At 42.9% G+C, this 16,464-nt stretch overlaps 1 protein-coding gene across 1 annotated transcript in view; it reads left to right on the top strand.

Annotated features, from left to right (window-relative positions):
* Positions 1 to 12,106: 12,106 nt before the first annotated feature.
* The window catches only part of cacna1ha (calcium channel, voltage-dependent, T type, alpha 1H subunit a), a gene marked incomplete at its 3' end in the record, with an annotated part of 325,861 nt that continues 321,503 nt past the window's right edge, over positions 12,107 to 16,464 (top strand). The window contains exon 1 of the mRNA XM_083779213.1: positions 12,107 to 12,135. Coding sequence (XP_083635339.1) covers positions 12,122 to 12,135 — 14 coding nt within the window. The 5' untranslated portion in view covers positions 12,107 to 12,121. The remainder of the gene's footprint in view (positions 12,136 to 16,464) is intronic.

Genomic DNA, 16,464 nt, shown 5'->3' with positions numbered 1-16,464 from the left:
TGTGAATGGGTGAATGTAATGCACAATCTATGTAAAGCGCCTTGGATAAAGGCGCTATATAAATGCACCATTTACCATTTATTTTACACAGTATACACACCTTTACATTTTCATTCTTAAAGGTATATTCAGTGATTTCACTTAATTCAAATATCACTTATTTTTTTGTTTTGTTGTGATAATCCTCTCTACTATAGAGTGTGCTGACCATATAAAGAGTTCCTCCCTGTCCCCAGTTAACCCCTGGGGGTCAAAAAACCTTAGGTTTCGTTTTTGACTCTCTATCCTGATTGGACGAAAGGCTGGGTCCCACAGCCAAAAACGAAACCTAAGGTTTTTTGAGTGAAATCACTGAATATACCTTTAAGGCCTGATTCATACTCGCGACACATCATGTGCTTTTAGATCTGCTATTTCCGTGTGCGTGACGTCACCGCCATGAAACCATACTATTAAAAGTTTTATAACGTTTATTGTTTACCACGCAACACACGCATACATGCACACACCATGATATGTGGCTTTCCCTACATAACCCCCCCCCCCCCCCCCTACACACACACACACACACACACACACACACACACACACACACACACACACACACACACACACACACACCCTTCTTGTTTGACCCTTCCCCTCCTATAGTGATCCTAGCAGGTTTACATGATGTAAAACATAGACTATACATTTACAGTATATGTCTCCCCTTCATCAGACGTTTGACACTGAGGGCACTGTGAATGGAGAGAAGGTTGGTGAGTGCCCTGGAATGTCTGTACGATTTTCCTCTTAGGGCATGAATCAATACTTTTCCACATTTCTGGGGCTCCCCTGGGGCGTGTTTTAATTTAACCCATTCTGACCTGAGATCAGATTCATATGAGGTTTCCACTGGACACACACTGGGTCTGATTAACTCTGAAAGTGTAGTCCTTTTTTTAATTCTTTCAGAGTTAAACTATAACACTATTTTGCTGTGTATACGGTAATAATACTAATACCGTAGTCGCCTCCAGGGAATTTGGGATGCAGGGAAATCTCTTTTTGATGCATGCATTTCTGTCAGATGAGCAGCAACAAAATATCAAAAGTGCCTGGTTTTTTTCAAAATGTATTCAGAATAGATGCTATACAGTTTCACTGACAAACTGTAAGTGAAATGTAAAAACCTCCGTTTAATCAGTGGTATATGATTATCTGATCGTCGCACATTTAATCATCCTATTTAAGAAAGGCAATCTTCAAAACCTCTTAATCTTCTTTGGCTTGATCGTGATGGTGTCAATGTGTATCATATTATTTACACTTACCACAATTTCCAATTCAGAGACATTTTAGCTCTTACCTCGAGTGACGAGATCAGCATAAGTTATGAACACTAATCAAATGACAAATGGTTCATGCAAATAGTTCATGTCAAGAAATGCTTAACTGATTTCTTTGAAAGAAAACATGCAAAGTGCTGAAAGGTAACAAGGATGCCAGGTAATATACTGTACCTACTGTACAGTAGCATCTGTATAAACAGCTATGAGTTTCCATAATGTGGTCGGAAATGAGGAGTGTGGTCCCAGGAGGTCAGAGATTATCCCATTCTGACCTGAGATCAGATTCATACAAGGTTTCCGCCGGACACACACTGGTCTGATGAACCCATTCTGACCTGAGATCAGATTCTAAAAATGTCAGTCGCTCTTCGATTTTTCAAAAATAGCAGACCTACAAGCTCGTATCGCGCCACTCGGTGACGCGATATGAGCTTGTAGATCTGCTATTTTTCAATAGCTAAAGCATAACATGATGCTGACACCAAAATGGGTGCCCGGTCAGAATGGGTTATAGGCTCTAATGGCACACACGCCATTTTGGAAAGAACTGGCAGGGCCTATATAGCTTCCCTACTTTCTTTCTGTTACCGATGATACTAATGAAAGCGATGTTCCATAGTCTGGTCAACTTTATTTGTAGAGCACCTTTCATGACATGAAATGCAGCTCAAAGTGCTTTACAGAACAATGGAGAATAAAAGAAAACAATAAACAACAAATATGGAAGGTGGCTGCCTGACTTCTGGGCAATGCTGACATAGCTCTCCCTGCTGAACAGGTTGCCTTCCTTCGTACAAACTTCACTCAGTCCATCACAGGTAACCCCTATTCCAACATGGCCTGGGACATGTGGATTGAATGTACAATGAACAAGGGCAAGCAAAATGAAGTCAGGCTGGCTCTCCATCCTCCAAAACGAAAAGCAGCTGCTGGTGCGTGCACTCCAGAAATGTCAACAATGTGGCCCGCATAAGAGCTGGCTCACAACACTCTTGCCACCCGAACAGAAGCCAAGAGGAAGCACACGGAAAGTGGCCCCGAAACGGATGCGCGAAGATGAGCAGTGTGTACAGAACCTGATTGCACGCATGGATGAGTTCGACTCATTCCCGTTTAATCCGGCCTCATCCACACTTCGCACCCTATACAGTCAGCCATGCCTGCCTCTGATGAGCTCTAAATCAGCCCATTCTGCAGGAGAAGAGAAGTTGAACATCTTCTGGCGGTACCGGGTGTTCAGTAAGAATAAATCCCTTCATGCACCTGTCAGTTTGAGCAAACGTATGACATTTAATTCCAAGCATGCATGCGTATAGAGAAGCCCGGCGAGGAACTCAAGGAAAGAGCTGCTGAAATTCTCACATGTCTCCCCCCTGCTCCGCTCCCTCCACTGGCTCCCGGTCGCTGCCCGCACAGAATACAAAACTCTGATGCTGGCATTCAAAGCTACCAAAGGTATGGCATATCTTGCAAGTATGATTGAACCCTACAAACCCTCCCGCGCACTCAGATCAGCCAACGCAGGGAAACTGGAAGTACCCTCACTAAAAACGCCGGGACAACGCTCCACACGTCCCAAACTCTTCTCCCTTCTGGCTCCAAAACTGTGGAATGCACTTCCCATTGCAGTCAGAACTGCAGCATCACTCCCAATCTTCCGCCGTAGCCTGAAAACCCACCTTTTCAGACTCCATCATGGCCCATAGCACTTACCCTAACCCCTTAGATAGCATTTCTGTTGGCTTAGATAGCATTTGACACAGACTTATAGCATGTTATGTAGACAGCACTATAATTGTATTGTATATAGTCATAGCACGCCATAGTACATATGTATAGCATAGTAGTAAATATGTATAGTTTATATGTATAGTGTATGTATAGTTTCATTATATAGATATTCCACTGTTACTTTCTTAGCTTACGCATGTTTCATGATGCTTTTATGTGATGTATTCCCATGCTTTTGTTCTTGCTTAAATGTAAGTCGCTCTGGATTAAGAGCGTCTGCTAAATGCCTAAATTGTAAATTGTAAATTGTAAAGAAGCGCTCTCAAAGCAGTGATCAACCTGGTTGAAGACAGTCAACTTGTCCAAGCTCCCCGAGTTTCTGGAACATTGTGTTGTTGAGGAATGTGTGGCTTTATTCAACCCCAATGGCACATACAGGAAGACACAGAAGAGCAAGCTCATCCAGAAGCTCTCTCTCTCCAAACGATAGATATCAAAGAACCCTATGTCGCTCTCATTGACATGGGCATGATCTGGAGGATGGCAACTCCATCAGCGGAGAGGATTGGCAGACACAAGACGGCAGCCCATACAAGTGGTCGGACTATGTCCACAAGATGTCATCCATCATCTTTGCCCGCCATCGTGATGCTCACCGTATCATCTGTGTGAATGACCCATACGATACAGCATATACTCAACGAAAGATGATGAGCGAGACCTGCGTGTGTACAGGGTAAGGCACATGTACCCAACACGTACATGAAATTGAATGACCCCTTCCCCTCTGCCAAGGCATTCAAAACACTACTGTGTGTAGTGGCAGTAACAAGGAGCGGTTGCAAAAAGTTAATATGCAGCTACCTCACCGACCTGGCACAGAATGTGAAGGCAGAGATTGTCTACTCTGTTGGCCCACATTGCATCAACGTGTCAAACACAACAACTGATGGAAGACTACAGCATTGAACAGTCTGAAGCCGACACCATCCTCTTCACTGTTTATGCAGGTCTGCGGCAGTCAGGCTATTCAGTATTTAAGTCCGACGTCATTTTGTAGTGCTACTTTACGTCCGGGTCCAAGTGGCACCAGCTCCCGTCCGCATCCCATTGTAAATAGAATATCTAAACGCGTGAATCTTTTTAAATTGACGTTATTTTTCAGAAAGGAAGCCATAGAGGGTTAAAATGGGTCTTAATGCTTCCAACTCGAGTAGAATTATTAATGTTTTGTACAAGTGTCCATGACAACAAAAATATATGATGTGGAGACAATAAAGACTATTATTATCATTATTATTGAAGGTGGCAACAGTCCATTTGCTCGGTAAAATATTTCGGGGGATATTTACAATGTGTGCAGGCTTGAGTATGTTGAATCTAGTTTGCATTAATGAGGATTTAGTTGACACAATCAAATAAAATGGCGATAGTATTCCATGTGGGGCAGACGGCCTGTCACAGCCAGATTTTGGAGAGCAGCGCAGCTTTGTTGTTGCGAGGAAAGGAATGCGGTAAAATGAGACTTTCGTGGTTGTTTTCGTCTCAGATTTAGTCCGACGGAGCGTCACAGTATAACTCCATGGGGACACAAAAGCGACACAAAAGTAGGACCCGGAAGTATCTCAGGAGGGGGCGCTCACGTCACAGCTAAAATACTGAATTGTGGCCCTATTGTTATTGATGCAGCTGATACAGATGTCTACGTCGCAGCATCAGTCATCTCACGGACAGCTCCCTGGCATGCTATGCATCGAGAGAAACAAAGAGACAGTCCTCTGCCGTGGCCTGCTGACAGAAGAGACGGCAGACTGCATTGTGCAGCTACACTGTTTTACAGGCTGTGATGCCATCTCAGGTTTCTATATGGCAAAGGAAAATCATCAGTGTATGACAAGGTGGCAAAGAGCTCTGTGGCACGGAAGCAGCTCTCACGGTGTGGAGATAGCCTTGACCGTGAGAAGGAGGTAGAACAAGAGCTCTTTGCATTCACGAGACAGGTGATCTATGGAGACAAGAAGAGTAACACCATGGCTGAAGCCCGTGCTGCCAAGTGGAAGACAATGAAGAAAAAATTCCGTCTCCCTCCAGATGCAGATAGCCTACAACACCAACACTGCCTCCGCGCCAACCACTTGGCATATCTAGTGCGCCACCCAACACTGAAAAACCACCCCTCGCCACTCGGACATGGTTGGGAGTTGGTGGGTATAGTCGCTGTCGTCCTGTCCGCGAGGAAGTTGAGAGTGAGGACGATGATGATGATGCAAAGAGGAGGGTGGAGTCATCTGAATCGGATGATTCAGAAGACAGTAACACAGAATGCTCTGATTCAGATTGATGTGTTTTGTGTTTGTAAACAAAAAAACAAAAAAACAAAAAAACAAAAAAACAAAAAACAAAACAAAACAATTACCTTCCCATGTGTTGCTACCTTGTTGCGGTGGGGAGGCTTGTGTGCCTCTGTGATTCTGAGGGCTATACCGGCGGGGGTCATACCCCTGGCAGGTTCAACCAAGCCGGGCAGGTCTCAGAGGAGAGGTCAGACAAAAAGCAGCACCTGGTCCTCCAGGTTGGGGGTTGGGCGTGGGGCTAACAACTCCTCCCCGTAAAAATAACTTTCCTCTTCAGAATTTACGTTTTCACTGTACTGGATGGTGGCCATCTTGGATTTTGGGGCCAAAAACGATGTCTTATGATTAGAATGGTGTCAGATTTGGAATCCTCATGGTTGAAAAAGTGTCTTCATACATGATTCTACGTCATCTGGATCAAAAGTTAATTTTTGGCTATGGCGCCGGGCGCCATTTTGAATTTGGCCCTCTAGCTGGGATTTTTGCGAGGGACCTGGGGGCTAAATCTTTTATAAAGGGTCAATAGAGGTCAAATCAATCATCAAACCATCCTTGCCAGAGGATGGTCACAGAACCTTAGTCTGTGAATCAACTATTAGTCCAGTTACCCTGGGTAAACATAGTACCTTTCCTTTGCTATGCTTTAGCCATTGAAAAATAGCAGATCTACAAGCTCATATAGCTTGGCACCGAGTGCCGCGCTACGAGCTTGTAGGTCTGCTATTTTAGAAAAACCAAAGGACGACTGACATAGAAACATAGCTTTTTCCGAAAACCGTCAGGATTTAGAAGACATTTTTTTAGAATCTGATCTCAGGTCAAAATGGGTTTTTTTTTAAGGATAATATAGTTTACTTCGGTCATACGGTTTGGGAATACCAGGCTGAGCCGTTCCGACCCGGTCTATATGTAACAGACGTGATCTTGCGTTGTGTTATGAAGCACCATAGACCAGGATCTCAGCAGTGAGTAGATTTATTCTGTACAAAACACAACGAGGCAATCACTGCTCTGCTCTGACTTGTATATATACGTTTTCCACAATATCAAGGAAATAAAGCAGATGCAGTACCATGAGAACACAGTATGGCCCCTTTTCCACCGGTTGGTTCCCAATGGGAACCGGTTCAGTTCTTTTTGGTTTTTGAAAGCAAAGTCTCTCTCCACACCATGAAACACTCATAATGTGTGCGTGTGTGCGCTCAGTCCAGTTCATCTGTCTTTGTGTGTGTGTGTGTGTGTGTGTGTGTGTGTGTGTGTGTGTGTGTGTGTGTGTGTGTGTGTGTGTGTGTGTGTGTGTGTGTGTGCGTGTGTGTGTGTGTGTGTGTGTGTGCAACCGTATCATAATGTGTAATACAATAAACAATCAAAAGGCCTGACCATGGATATCATCATGTAAGTATAACGGAGAGAAACAGGGCTCATTCTCTCTCTCTCTCTCTCTCTCTCTCTCTCTCTCTCTCTCTCTCACTACAGTACAGCGCTTTCTGTAACTGTACCTTCCTCTATCCTCCTCTTCTTTGACTCTCATAATATCTGACCGAGACCAACCCCCCCCCCCCCTCCCCTCCCCCCTCTCTTTATTCCCCTCCATTACCCCTCCTAGCTATCACACTGAAGCAGTCTTCATTAAACAGTGAGTATACAGTGCAGCGTGATTGATTACAGTGGCGCGCACAGACATTTAGAGGGGCAAGGTGCTCAAGTGAAAAGAAAAGGGCACCTTGTGCAGCGCATTTTGGGGCGGGAACCCATTTTGGTGCTTTTATAGCTATTGAAAAACACTAGGGGGTGCTCTAGCACCCCCTAGTGTCTATCTGTGCACGCCACACTGACACTGAAGCAGTCTTCATTAAACAGTGAGTACAGTGCAGCGTGATTGATTATCCAAGCGAGCAAGGGAATGGGGGAATCCAAATTGATTGTCAAATCAAATATATTTTTTCAGTTTTTTGCAAAGTTTTACCCTATACAAAAGGAGAACAATGCAACAAATAGAAATAACATTGGAAATGGAAATTAAGCCCACAGACCTAGTATAGGACATGTGGGATCTTTATTTGATGTACCGATGAATTTGAATATAGACATACATGTATATGTTGTTTTTAAAATATGTTTTAACTAGTGCACTAAAATGTGGTGTTTTTGATTGGATAATGGGGGCACTCCCTTATTATAAATGTACAAACTTGTGTGTATGTTCACATGACCTGATGAAGATCTAACAGATGGAAACGTTGTCAGTATTTAAATAAAGAACGTCTTGCTATAGTACCTATGGTGTGCGGGCTCCATCCAATTCACTCAAATCAAATATATCCCATATAAGGCTGTCACTCTGCCAGACAACGCGTGACGGAGAGGAGTGGACTCTGGACAAATAAAGGAAATTAAATTAAATTAAATTAAATAAAGTAGGCCAAATGAAAGTTGGTCAACGGTGTTTAAATACACAAAACAAAAACTGCCCAATATCCTTTTTATACTTTTACCATTATAGTATATATGGACCAGTTTAATGTTTAACAGTCTACGAAACATGTCTTACAGTCGTACAGCAGAGGTGGGCAACTTCGACATGGAGAGGGCCACTATATTTCCACACTCACTCCAGAGGGCCACGTTGCATACTGCCATAGCAAAAATAGCCAATCTACAAGCTCAAAACATGTCGCACTGCAACGCGTGTTGAGCTTGTAGATCGGCTATTTTTTGCTATATTTGAATTTAAATCCTGAATATCATTTTGGCTATTTTTGAATTGGAATCCTGAAAAGTAACCTTTTTTTTATATCATTTCAAATGCATTTAGTTACCGTATAGTTATGTTGACTTTATGAACAAAATACAAATGCATTGGACATATAAAAAAGACTAACATTTTAATACTACTCATTTAGCTACTAATCTATATAGACTGAAGTAATTAAAGCGGGTCAAGTTTGCATGTTTGGAATTGTAACATCTGAATATATATGGGCTGCATATATATATATATATATATATATATATATATATATATATATATATATATATAGGCTACATAACATGACTGACTGCATATATTTTTAATACCGTTTGCATTACGAACTCTGACGTTGGTGGCGCTACTGCGGGAAACCCTGAGTGAGTGCGTGCGTGGGTGGGTGCTTGCTTGTGCACGCGCGTGCGTGCGTGCATGTCTACTGCGTGCGTGCGTGATTGTGTGTGTGTGTGTCACGTGTGACGTGTTGTCCCAGCCCAGGTCTCCCATGGTGCGCCGGAGCTGCTGATGGTAAGTTTGCAGGGTGTGTGTGTGCGTGTGTGTGTGTGTGTGTGTGTGAGTGAGTGTGTGTTGTCAGATCCTCTCAGTAGCTCTACACATGATGCACACGCACACATACAGTATACACACATACACTGTACACACACACGCGCAGACGGAGGAGCGAGCAAAGCTTCCCCGCGCGCACCGCCACCGACCTCTCCTCGTACAGCAGCAGCGCTACAACCAACCGACGCCTTACGACGATCGAGGAAGGATGGAATGGATTTATTCCGTTTACAGTTTACACTAAAGAACAAGCCGGAGAAAAACAGAAAAACTTCCCCTGATTAATTGGTTCCTTCCTGTTTGTCTCTCTCTCTCGGATTACCCTTTTTTTTTTCCTCCTCTCCTTTTTCTGGAAAGCGAAGATATTTGAAGAGCTTTTTTTGGGGGCTTCGGATCGAGGCGCGCCGCGGAGAGGAAATATATAATAACAATAAGGATATACCGGAGCGACGAGAAGAGAAGAGAAGGAAGCGTCGGGTTGCAGAGAACGGAAAGTCACGGATCATGCGTATGGGAACTTCTAATTCCGTCTCTTTAAGGTATTTTATCACGTCATAAAAGTTCAGTGCTTTGCGTCTCCGCCGCGTGGAAAGGTACCGGTTGAAATGAAACACGGCTGTTTTCGTGCCACCATAATAATAATAATAATAATAATAATAATAACCACAGGCGATAACAATTTACAAATAATGGTGATGCGTAACGTACGTTGCGCTCCTCCATGCCCTCGTTGATTTGACCATTAACGTTATTATAGGACGTGTCACGAGTGTAAAAGGTTAGTATTAATTATTTAAAGTCGTACCTACTTTTTTTTTGTTAAAGGCTCGAGAAAACATTTCGTGTGAGATGAATGTGTGCCAAAATAATCAACCGAGCCGCCGGGGCAGTTCTTCTGCTTTAGAGCGTCAGATAAGATGCGCCTTTTCTCATTATGGAAAAGCAAACAGGAACGGAGATCAAAGCCAGTACACTATATTATAGCGCAGCAGAAAGTCCCCTTTTAAATTAATATGTATATTTTCTCTCGCCGTTATTTGTCATTTATTTAATAACCGGTGGAATTGGTGTGGCCACGCTGTGTGCCAGTTTTGTTGTTGTTTTGTCTTTTGCGCATTCCCTGCCCACCCTAGCGCGGTTCGGTTTGGACTAAAAGCTCCACTATATACTAGAACCACAGATATAGAGAAGAGCCATCTGTTCATCACATAGCAACAGGAAGGAGAGAGAGAGAGAGGGAGAGGAGGGAGAGAGGGAGGAGAGGGAGAGGGAGAGGGAGGGGAGGGAGGGAGGGGAGAGGGAGAGAGGAGAGAGAGAGAGAGAGAGAGAGAGAGAGAGAGAGAGAGAGAGAGAGAGAGAGAGAGAGAGAGAGAGAGAGAGAGAGAGAGAGAGAGAGAGAGAGAGAGGAGAGGGAGAGGGAGGGAGGGAGAGGGGGAGGGAGGGAGGGAGGGAGAGAGGGGGAGGGAGAGAGAGAGAGAGGGGGAGGGAGAGAGAGAGAGAGAGAGAGGGAGGGAGAGAGAGAGAGGGAGGGGGAGAGAGAGAGAGAGGGGAGAGAGAGAGAGGGAGAGAGAGAGAGGGAGAGAGGGAGAGAGATGCAGTCAATTCAATTCAAAGGGCTTATTGGCATGAGAAAACATACGTTTACATTGCCAAAGCAGAAAGAACAATACAACAATACAGGCTATCAATGGTAAATACATACATCATGGAGAGTTTAATAGGACAGGTTAGTTAAGGAATATTGAATAGCTGCCCTTACTATTATGGAGAGTTTAATAGGACAGGTTAGTTAAAGGACCAATTCACTTTTCAACCTATCTTCATATAACTGGTCCTCACTAATAATCATGAAAAAATGGTGCAATATTTTTCTACTCGGTCTGTCTCACATAGGAGGGCTGTGGGCAGTTCAGAAACCGTCTTCCAGTGACATCATCAATGGGGAATACGAGCTAATAGAAACTGCAGGCTTTCTAGTCCTGAAAAGTTGCAATGCGAAAATGGAAGCCATCGTTCTCACGATAATGAAAATCGAAATATTTTTGTAAACAAAATCTTGTTTAAAAAACAAATCGGCCTAATGATGATGTCACTGGAAGACGGTTTCTAAATTGCCCACAGCCCTCCTATGAGACACAGACTGAGGTAGAAAAAAAAATCGTGCCATTTTTTCATGATTATTAGTGAGGACCTATTATACGAAGATAGGTTGAAAAGTGGTGAAGTGGTCCTTTAAGGAATATTGAATAGCTGCCCTTACTGAGTGGTTCAACTACTTTGTCTCCTGATGAACTGTAAGCCAGTTCTGAGGTATACTGGCCAGTACCAAGGCCACATGAAGCCCATCCATATTAGCAGAACCAGTGCTTACTGGATAATTGGCCTGATTTGCAACCCATATACCTCTCTGACCCATCCGCGTTGACCCCCCCCCCCCCCCCCCCCCCCCCCAGAGAGAGTGTACAGTATGAATGATGGCTGTCTTGGTGTACTCAGTGTTTCTACTGTTTCTGTTATCTATATCTCTGTGGCCTAGCTCCCTTTGCCTTCATGTCTTTCTGTTACTCTCTCCCATTTCTCCATTTTCCGTCTCTCGTACATCGACCTCTTTGTCTCATGCGTCGATGTGGCATTATATTATAGTCTCTTATTATATTATATTATATTATATTATATTATAGTCTCTTATTATATTATATTATATTATAGTCTCTTCGTATATCTTATTTTCGCCTCCTTGTTTAGCCTCTGTTGGTCTCTTTCCCCAATGTATCTTCTACCTCGCTTACCCCTCTCTCTCCCCTAGCTATTCTTATGTCTCTCTCTCTCTCTCTCTCTCTCTCTCTCTCTCTCTCTCTCTCTCTCTCCACCAGAGTGGCCCTGCCTGACGCTCTATCATGACTGATGGCGAGGGGAGAGCAGAGCGCCGCGAGGAGGCCGAGGAGGTGAGGGTCACCGTGCCCACGCTCTACCAGGAGGACACGGTAGGGGGAGGAGGAGGAGGAGGAGGAGGGCATGAGGAAGAGGAGGAGGAGGAGGAGGAGGAGGAGAGGAGGAGCAGGGGCAGGAGGAGAAGCAGGAGGCGACGACAGAGAAACAGCAGCAGTAGCAGCAGCGGTAGGAATAGCAGCAGGAGCCAGACCGGAGGATGTGGTTGGAGTCCGGAACGCCAGGAGTCGGACCACCGCCACCGGGGGGGGCCCGACCCGGAGGTGGTGGTGGCGCCGGCCCAGGGGGGGGTCGCCCGCATCGTGGCGCCCGTCGTCCGCGACCCGGACGTCACCTCGGAGGAGGAGGAGGGGGGCCAGCAGCCCTACCCGGGCCTGGCGCCCGTGGTGTTCTTCTGCGTCACTCAGACCACCCGGCCTCGGAGCTGGTGCCTCCGCATGGTCTGTAACCCATATCCTTTTACACGTTGAGTATGGCGCCACCTTGGGGAAGCTTCGTTCTGTGTTCATGTGATTTAAACAGAGACCTGTGTGTTATTGAGTATGGCGCCACCTTGGGGAAGCTTCGTTCTGTGTTCATGTGATTTAAACAGAGACCTGTGTGTTATTGAGTATGGCGCCACCTGTTATTGAGTATGGCGCCACCTTGGGGAAGCTTCGTTCTGTGTGTTCATGTGATTTAAACAGAGACCTGTGTGTTATTGAGTATGGCGCCACCTTGGGGAAGCTTCGTTCTGTGTGTTTATGTGATTTGTTGTTTTTCGATGGCCGCCGTGCCTCGCCGAGCCCTAAACGAACACACGTGTGTCTCGATTATGTGAGAGCTCTGACCCGTGTGTCTGTGAAGCTATGACCTGTCTTTGTGTTTAGGGTTAGGTTATATTATAATACTAGGGTATATATAACCTGTCTTTGTGTTTAGGGTTAGGTTATATTATAATACTAGGTTATATATAACCTGTCTTTGTGTTTAGGGTTAGGTTATATTATAATACTAGGTTATATATAACCTGTCTTTGTGTTTAGGGTTAGGTTATATTATAATACTAGGTTATATATAACCTGCCTTTGTGTTTAGGGTTAGCTTATACTATAATACTAGGGTATATATAACCTGTCTTTGTGTTTAGGGTTAGGGTATACTATAATACTAGGTTATATATAACCTGTCTTTGTGTTTAGGGTTAGCTTATACTATAATACTAGGTTATATATAACCTGCCTTTGTGTTTAGGGTTAGCTTATACTATAATACTAGGGTATATATAACCTGTCTTTGTGTTTAGGGTTAGGGTATACTATAATACTAGGTTATATATAACCTGTCTTTGTGTTTAGGGTTAGCTTATACTATAATACTAGGTTATATATAACCTGCCTTTGTGTTTAGGGTTAGCTTATACTATAATACTAGGGTATATATAACCTGTCTTTGTGTTTAGGGTTAGGGTATACTATAATACTAGGTTATATATAACCTGTCTTTGTGTTTAGGGTTAGCTTATACTATAATACTAGGTTATATATAACCTGCCTTTGTGTTTAGGGTTAGCTTATACTATAATACTAGGGTATATATAACCTGTCTTTGTGTTTAGGGTTAGCTTATACTATAATACTAGGGTATATATAACCTGTCTTTGTGTTTAGGGTTAGGGTATACTATAATACTAGGTTATATATAACCTGTCTTTGTGTTTAGGGTTAGCTTATACTATAATACTAGGTTATATATAACCTGCCTTTGTGTTTAGGGTTAGCTTATACTATAATACTAGGGTATATATAACCTGTCTTTGTGTTTAGGGTTAGGGTATACTATAATACTAGGTTATATATAACCTGCCTTTGTGTTTAGGGTTAGCTTATACTATAATACTAGGTTATATATAACCTTTCTTTGTATTTTTACCACACATTCTACCTGACCGCCAGCAAGCTGAAATAATGTGCCGCGATTACACGGACCGCAAAACAAATGTTATACTTCTTCTGAGAGCTGGCTTTGTACGTATGAGTGGCTATGGGAGGATTAAATGTGACTTTCTGCCACTGCTGCCTGCTATAGGCTACCTAATCCTGAATACTTTATGGTGTTTCTCAAGGGTTTTTTTTAAACCATATCTTTTACACCAGGTCACCTGTGTAAAAGATATGGTTTAAAAAACACCCCGTGAGAATGCAGCCCTGCATCATGTGTGAAGGCTTTGGAGACTTTTAAATATGCCTTTTGACTATAATATACGTGTCCTGTTGGTGTTTTAACCCATTCTGACCTGAGATCAGATTCATATACGAGGTTTCCGCCGGACACACACTGGTCTGATGAACCCCATTCTGACCGGAGATCAGATTCTAAAAATGTCAGTCGCTCTTCGATTTTTCAAAAATAGCAGACCTACAAGCTCGTATCGCGCCACTCGGTGGCGCGATATGAGCTTGTAGATCTGCTATTTTTAAATAGCTAAAGCATGACATGATGCTGACACCAAAATGGGTGCCCGTTCAGAATGGGTTAAGGATATTGCTGGATTATATGGCCTCCATCTTTGGGACATATTTATCCAGGCCTCCCCTGTCCATGAGCAACAGTGACATGTAAATGACGCCTAATGCATATTTAACAAGGGCTGTATTTTGCGTGTCTTAAGTACCAGGTCTTATTCCCTAACTTGAGTAAACTAAAGACCTGGAGGCGTGATCAATGCTCTTTGGCCACTCAGAATAGCCAAATGGCATTGATCACGCCTCCAGGTCTTTAGTTTACTCAAGTTAGGGAATAAGACCCTGGCACTTAAGACACGCAAAATACAGCCCCCTAAATGTGTTAAATGGTGTCACATTGGATAATGAGTTTTAGCTGTTTGAATGGAGCACTAACATAACATGCTTGTTTGTCACATCGGCGGCCAAAAGCCGTCTCTCCAATAAATAATACCGCATTGTTTTGATAAATACTGCAGAAAGATACTGGACACTGACTGAAGACGTGCATATGGTTGTTCAGGTTGTTTTTGACAGATTTCAGCTGGATTTCATGTTGTTGGCTTTATTAGGTCTTGTCCTTTTTTCCCCTCTCTTTGGACAAATATAGAAAATCTACAGCCTCACAACGTGACACCTTGTGATGTGTTTGTAAACCTGCTTTTTTTGGCCGAATGTTTCCCTCCAGATAAGGTAACGCAGGGGGTAGGCAACTTTGACGATGGCGAGGGCCAATATATTTCCACACTCACTCCAGAGGGGCCACGGTGCATGTTACTGTCGTAGCAAAAATAGACGATCTACAAGCTTGTAGATCGGCTATTTTGTAGCTTGTAGCTAGCTTGTAGATCGGCTATTTTTTGCTATATTTTAATTGAAAACCTGAATAATATTTTATCCTAATAATTGGAATCCTGAAAAGTAACCTTTTTATTGAATTTCAAATGCATTTAGTTATAGTTATGTTAACTTTATGAACTGTTAACATGACTACATTGGACACAAAAAGACAATAACATGTTAATACTAGTCATTAAGTACTAGTCATTTAATACTAGTCATGAAGTAATTAAAGCGGGGTTGGAATTGTAAACAGCTGAAATCATTGATACTACATCAGTATTCTGATATTAACACGCGGGCCGCATTAAGTGAAGGTGGGGGCCGCATGTGGCCCCCGGGCCGCCAGTTGCCCACCCCTGAGGTAACGCTATAGGTGGTTTATAAATTGCCTTATAAAGGTTCAGATTCAGAACATAGTTAGTTTAGTTAGTTCGTTAATTTATTTATCTCAGTCATTTACATTGATTGATTGATTGAAATATTTATTAACAGTTTGCAGAAGTACAGTACATTTCAAGCACAAACTCAATACAAAGACTGTTAACTGTGAGTGGACGACCCCAATTAAGCATTGCACTTGTTTTACAGCAGGGTCCACCTTGTTCAATTCATCAAAACATTTAGAGACGTACGAATAGACACTTCTATGTAGTTAAAGAACAGAACAGGAATTCATCATATATAGGAAGCAAAAAGGGAAAAGAAACATAATACAGTGAGGGGGCGGGGGGGGGGGGGGGAGTTAGGGTTACAGTTGAACCTTCAGAATGAGGGTTTACACAATTACAGTTTGGCTGAAAAGGTTTGGGCTGAAGTTTATTATTATTGCCCACCTTATTAATGATTCAAATAATAAAAGGGGGAAAAAAAGAACAGAAAAAAAAACAAAAAACAACATACTGTATGTATCCTTGTTGGTCTCCCTGGAACAAGTCCGGAACATTGTGGAATACCAGGAATCTGTGTTGGATCAGAGAGAGCCAAACAAGAATGATATTAAAAAAAAAAACATAATAGATTATTAATATTACATGAGCGAGAATATAAATGAGGTAATGTGAATGCATGAATAAGTACATGCATTAATAAACGGTGTTGTACAAATCAATACAGAAAGATGGCCTGGAAAGATTAATGCTCACAGCCTCAGGGTACAGTTTGTTATGAACAGTTATTGGCTTCATGTCAAAGTGTAACTTTAATGCTTCCATAAAGATAATGCTCAGAGGACAGGAGTAGTGGGTCTCATTTACCCCCCCCCCCCTCTCTCAATTTAAATTATCTGTCTCTCTGTCTCTCTCTCTCTCTCTCTCTCTCTCTCTCTCTCTCTCTCTCTCTCTCTCTCTGTCTCTGTCTGTGTCTCTGTCTCTGTCTCTGTCTACAATTTACAATTTACAATTTAGGCATTTAGCAGACGCTCTTAATCCAAATCCATGAAACTATACATACACTAT

The sequence above is a fragment of the Protomyctophum parallelum genome (genome assembly GCF_964188405.1).
Source record: "Protomyctophum parallelum genome assembly, chromosome: 13".
NCBI lineage: Eukaryota > Metazoa > Chordata > Actinopteri > Myctophiformes > Myctophidae > Protomyctophum > Protomyctophum parallelum.
The sequence above is the reverse complement of the archived record's forward strand: the minus strand, read 5'-3'. Positions and strand labels throughout refer to the sequence as shown.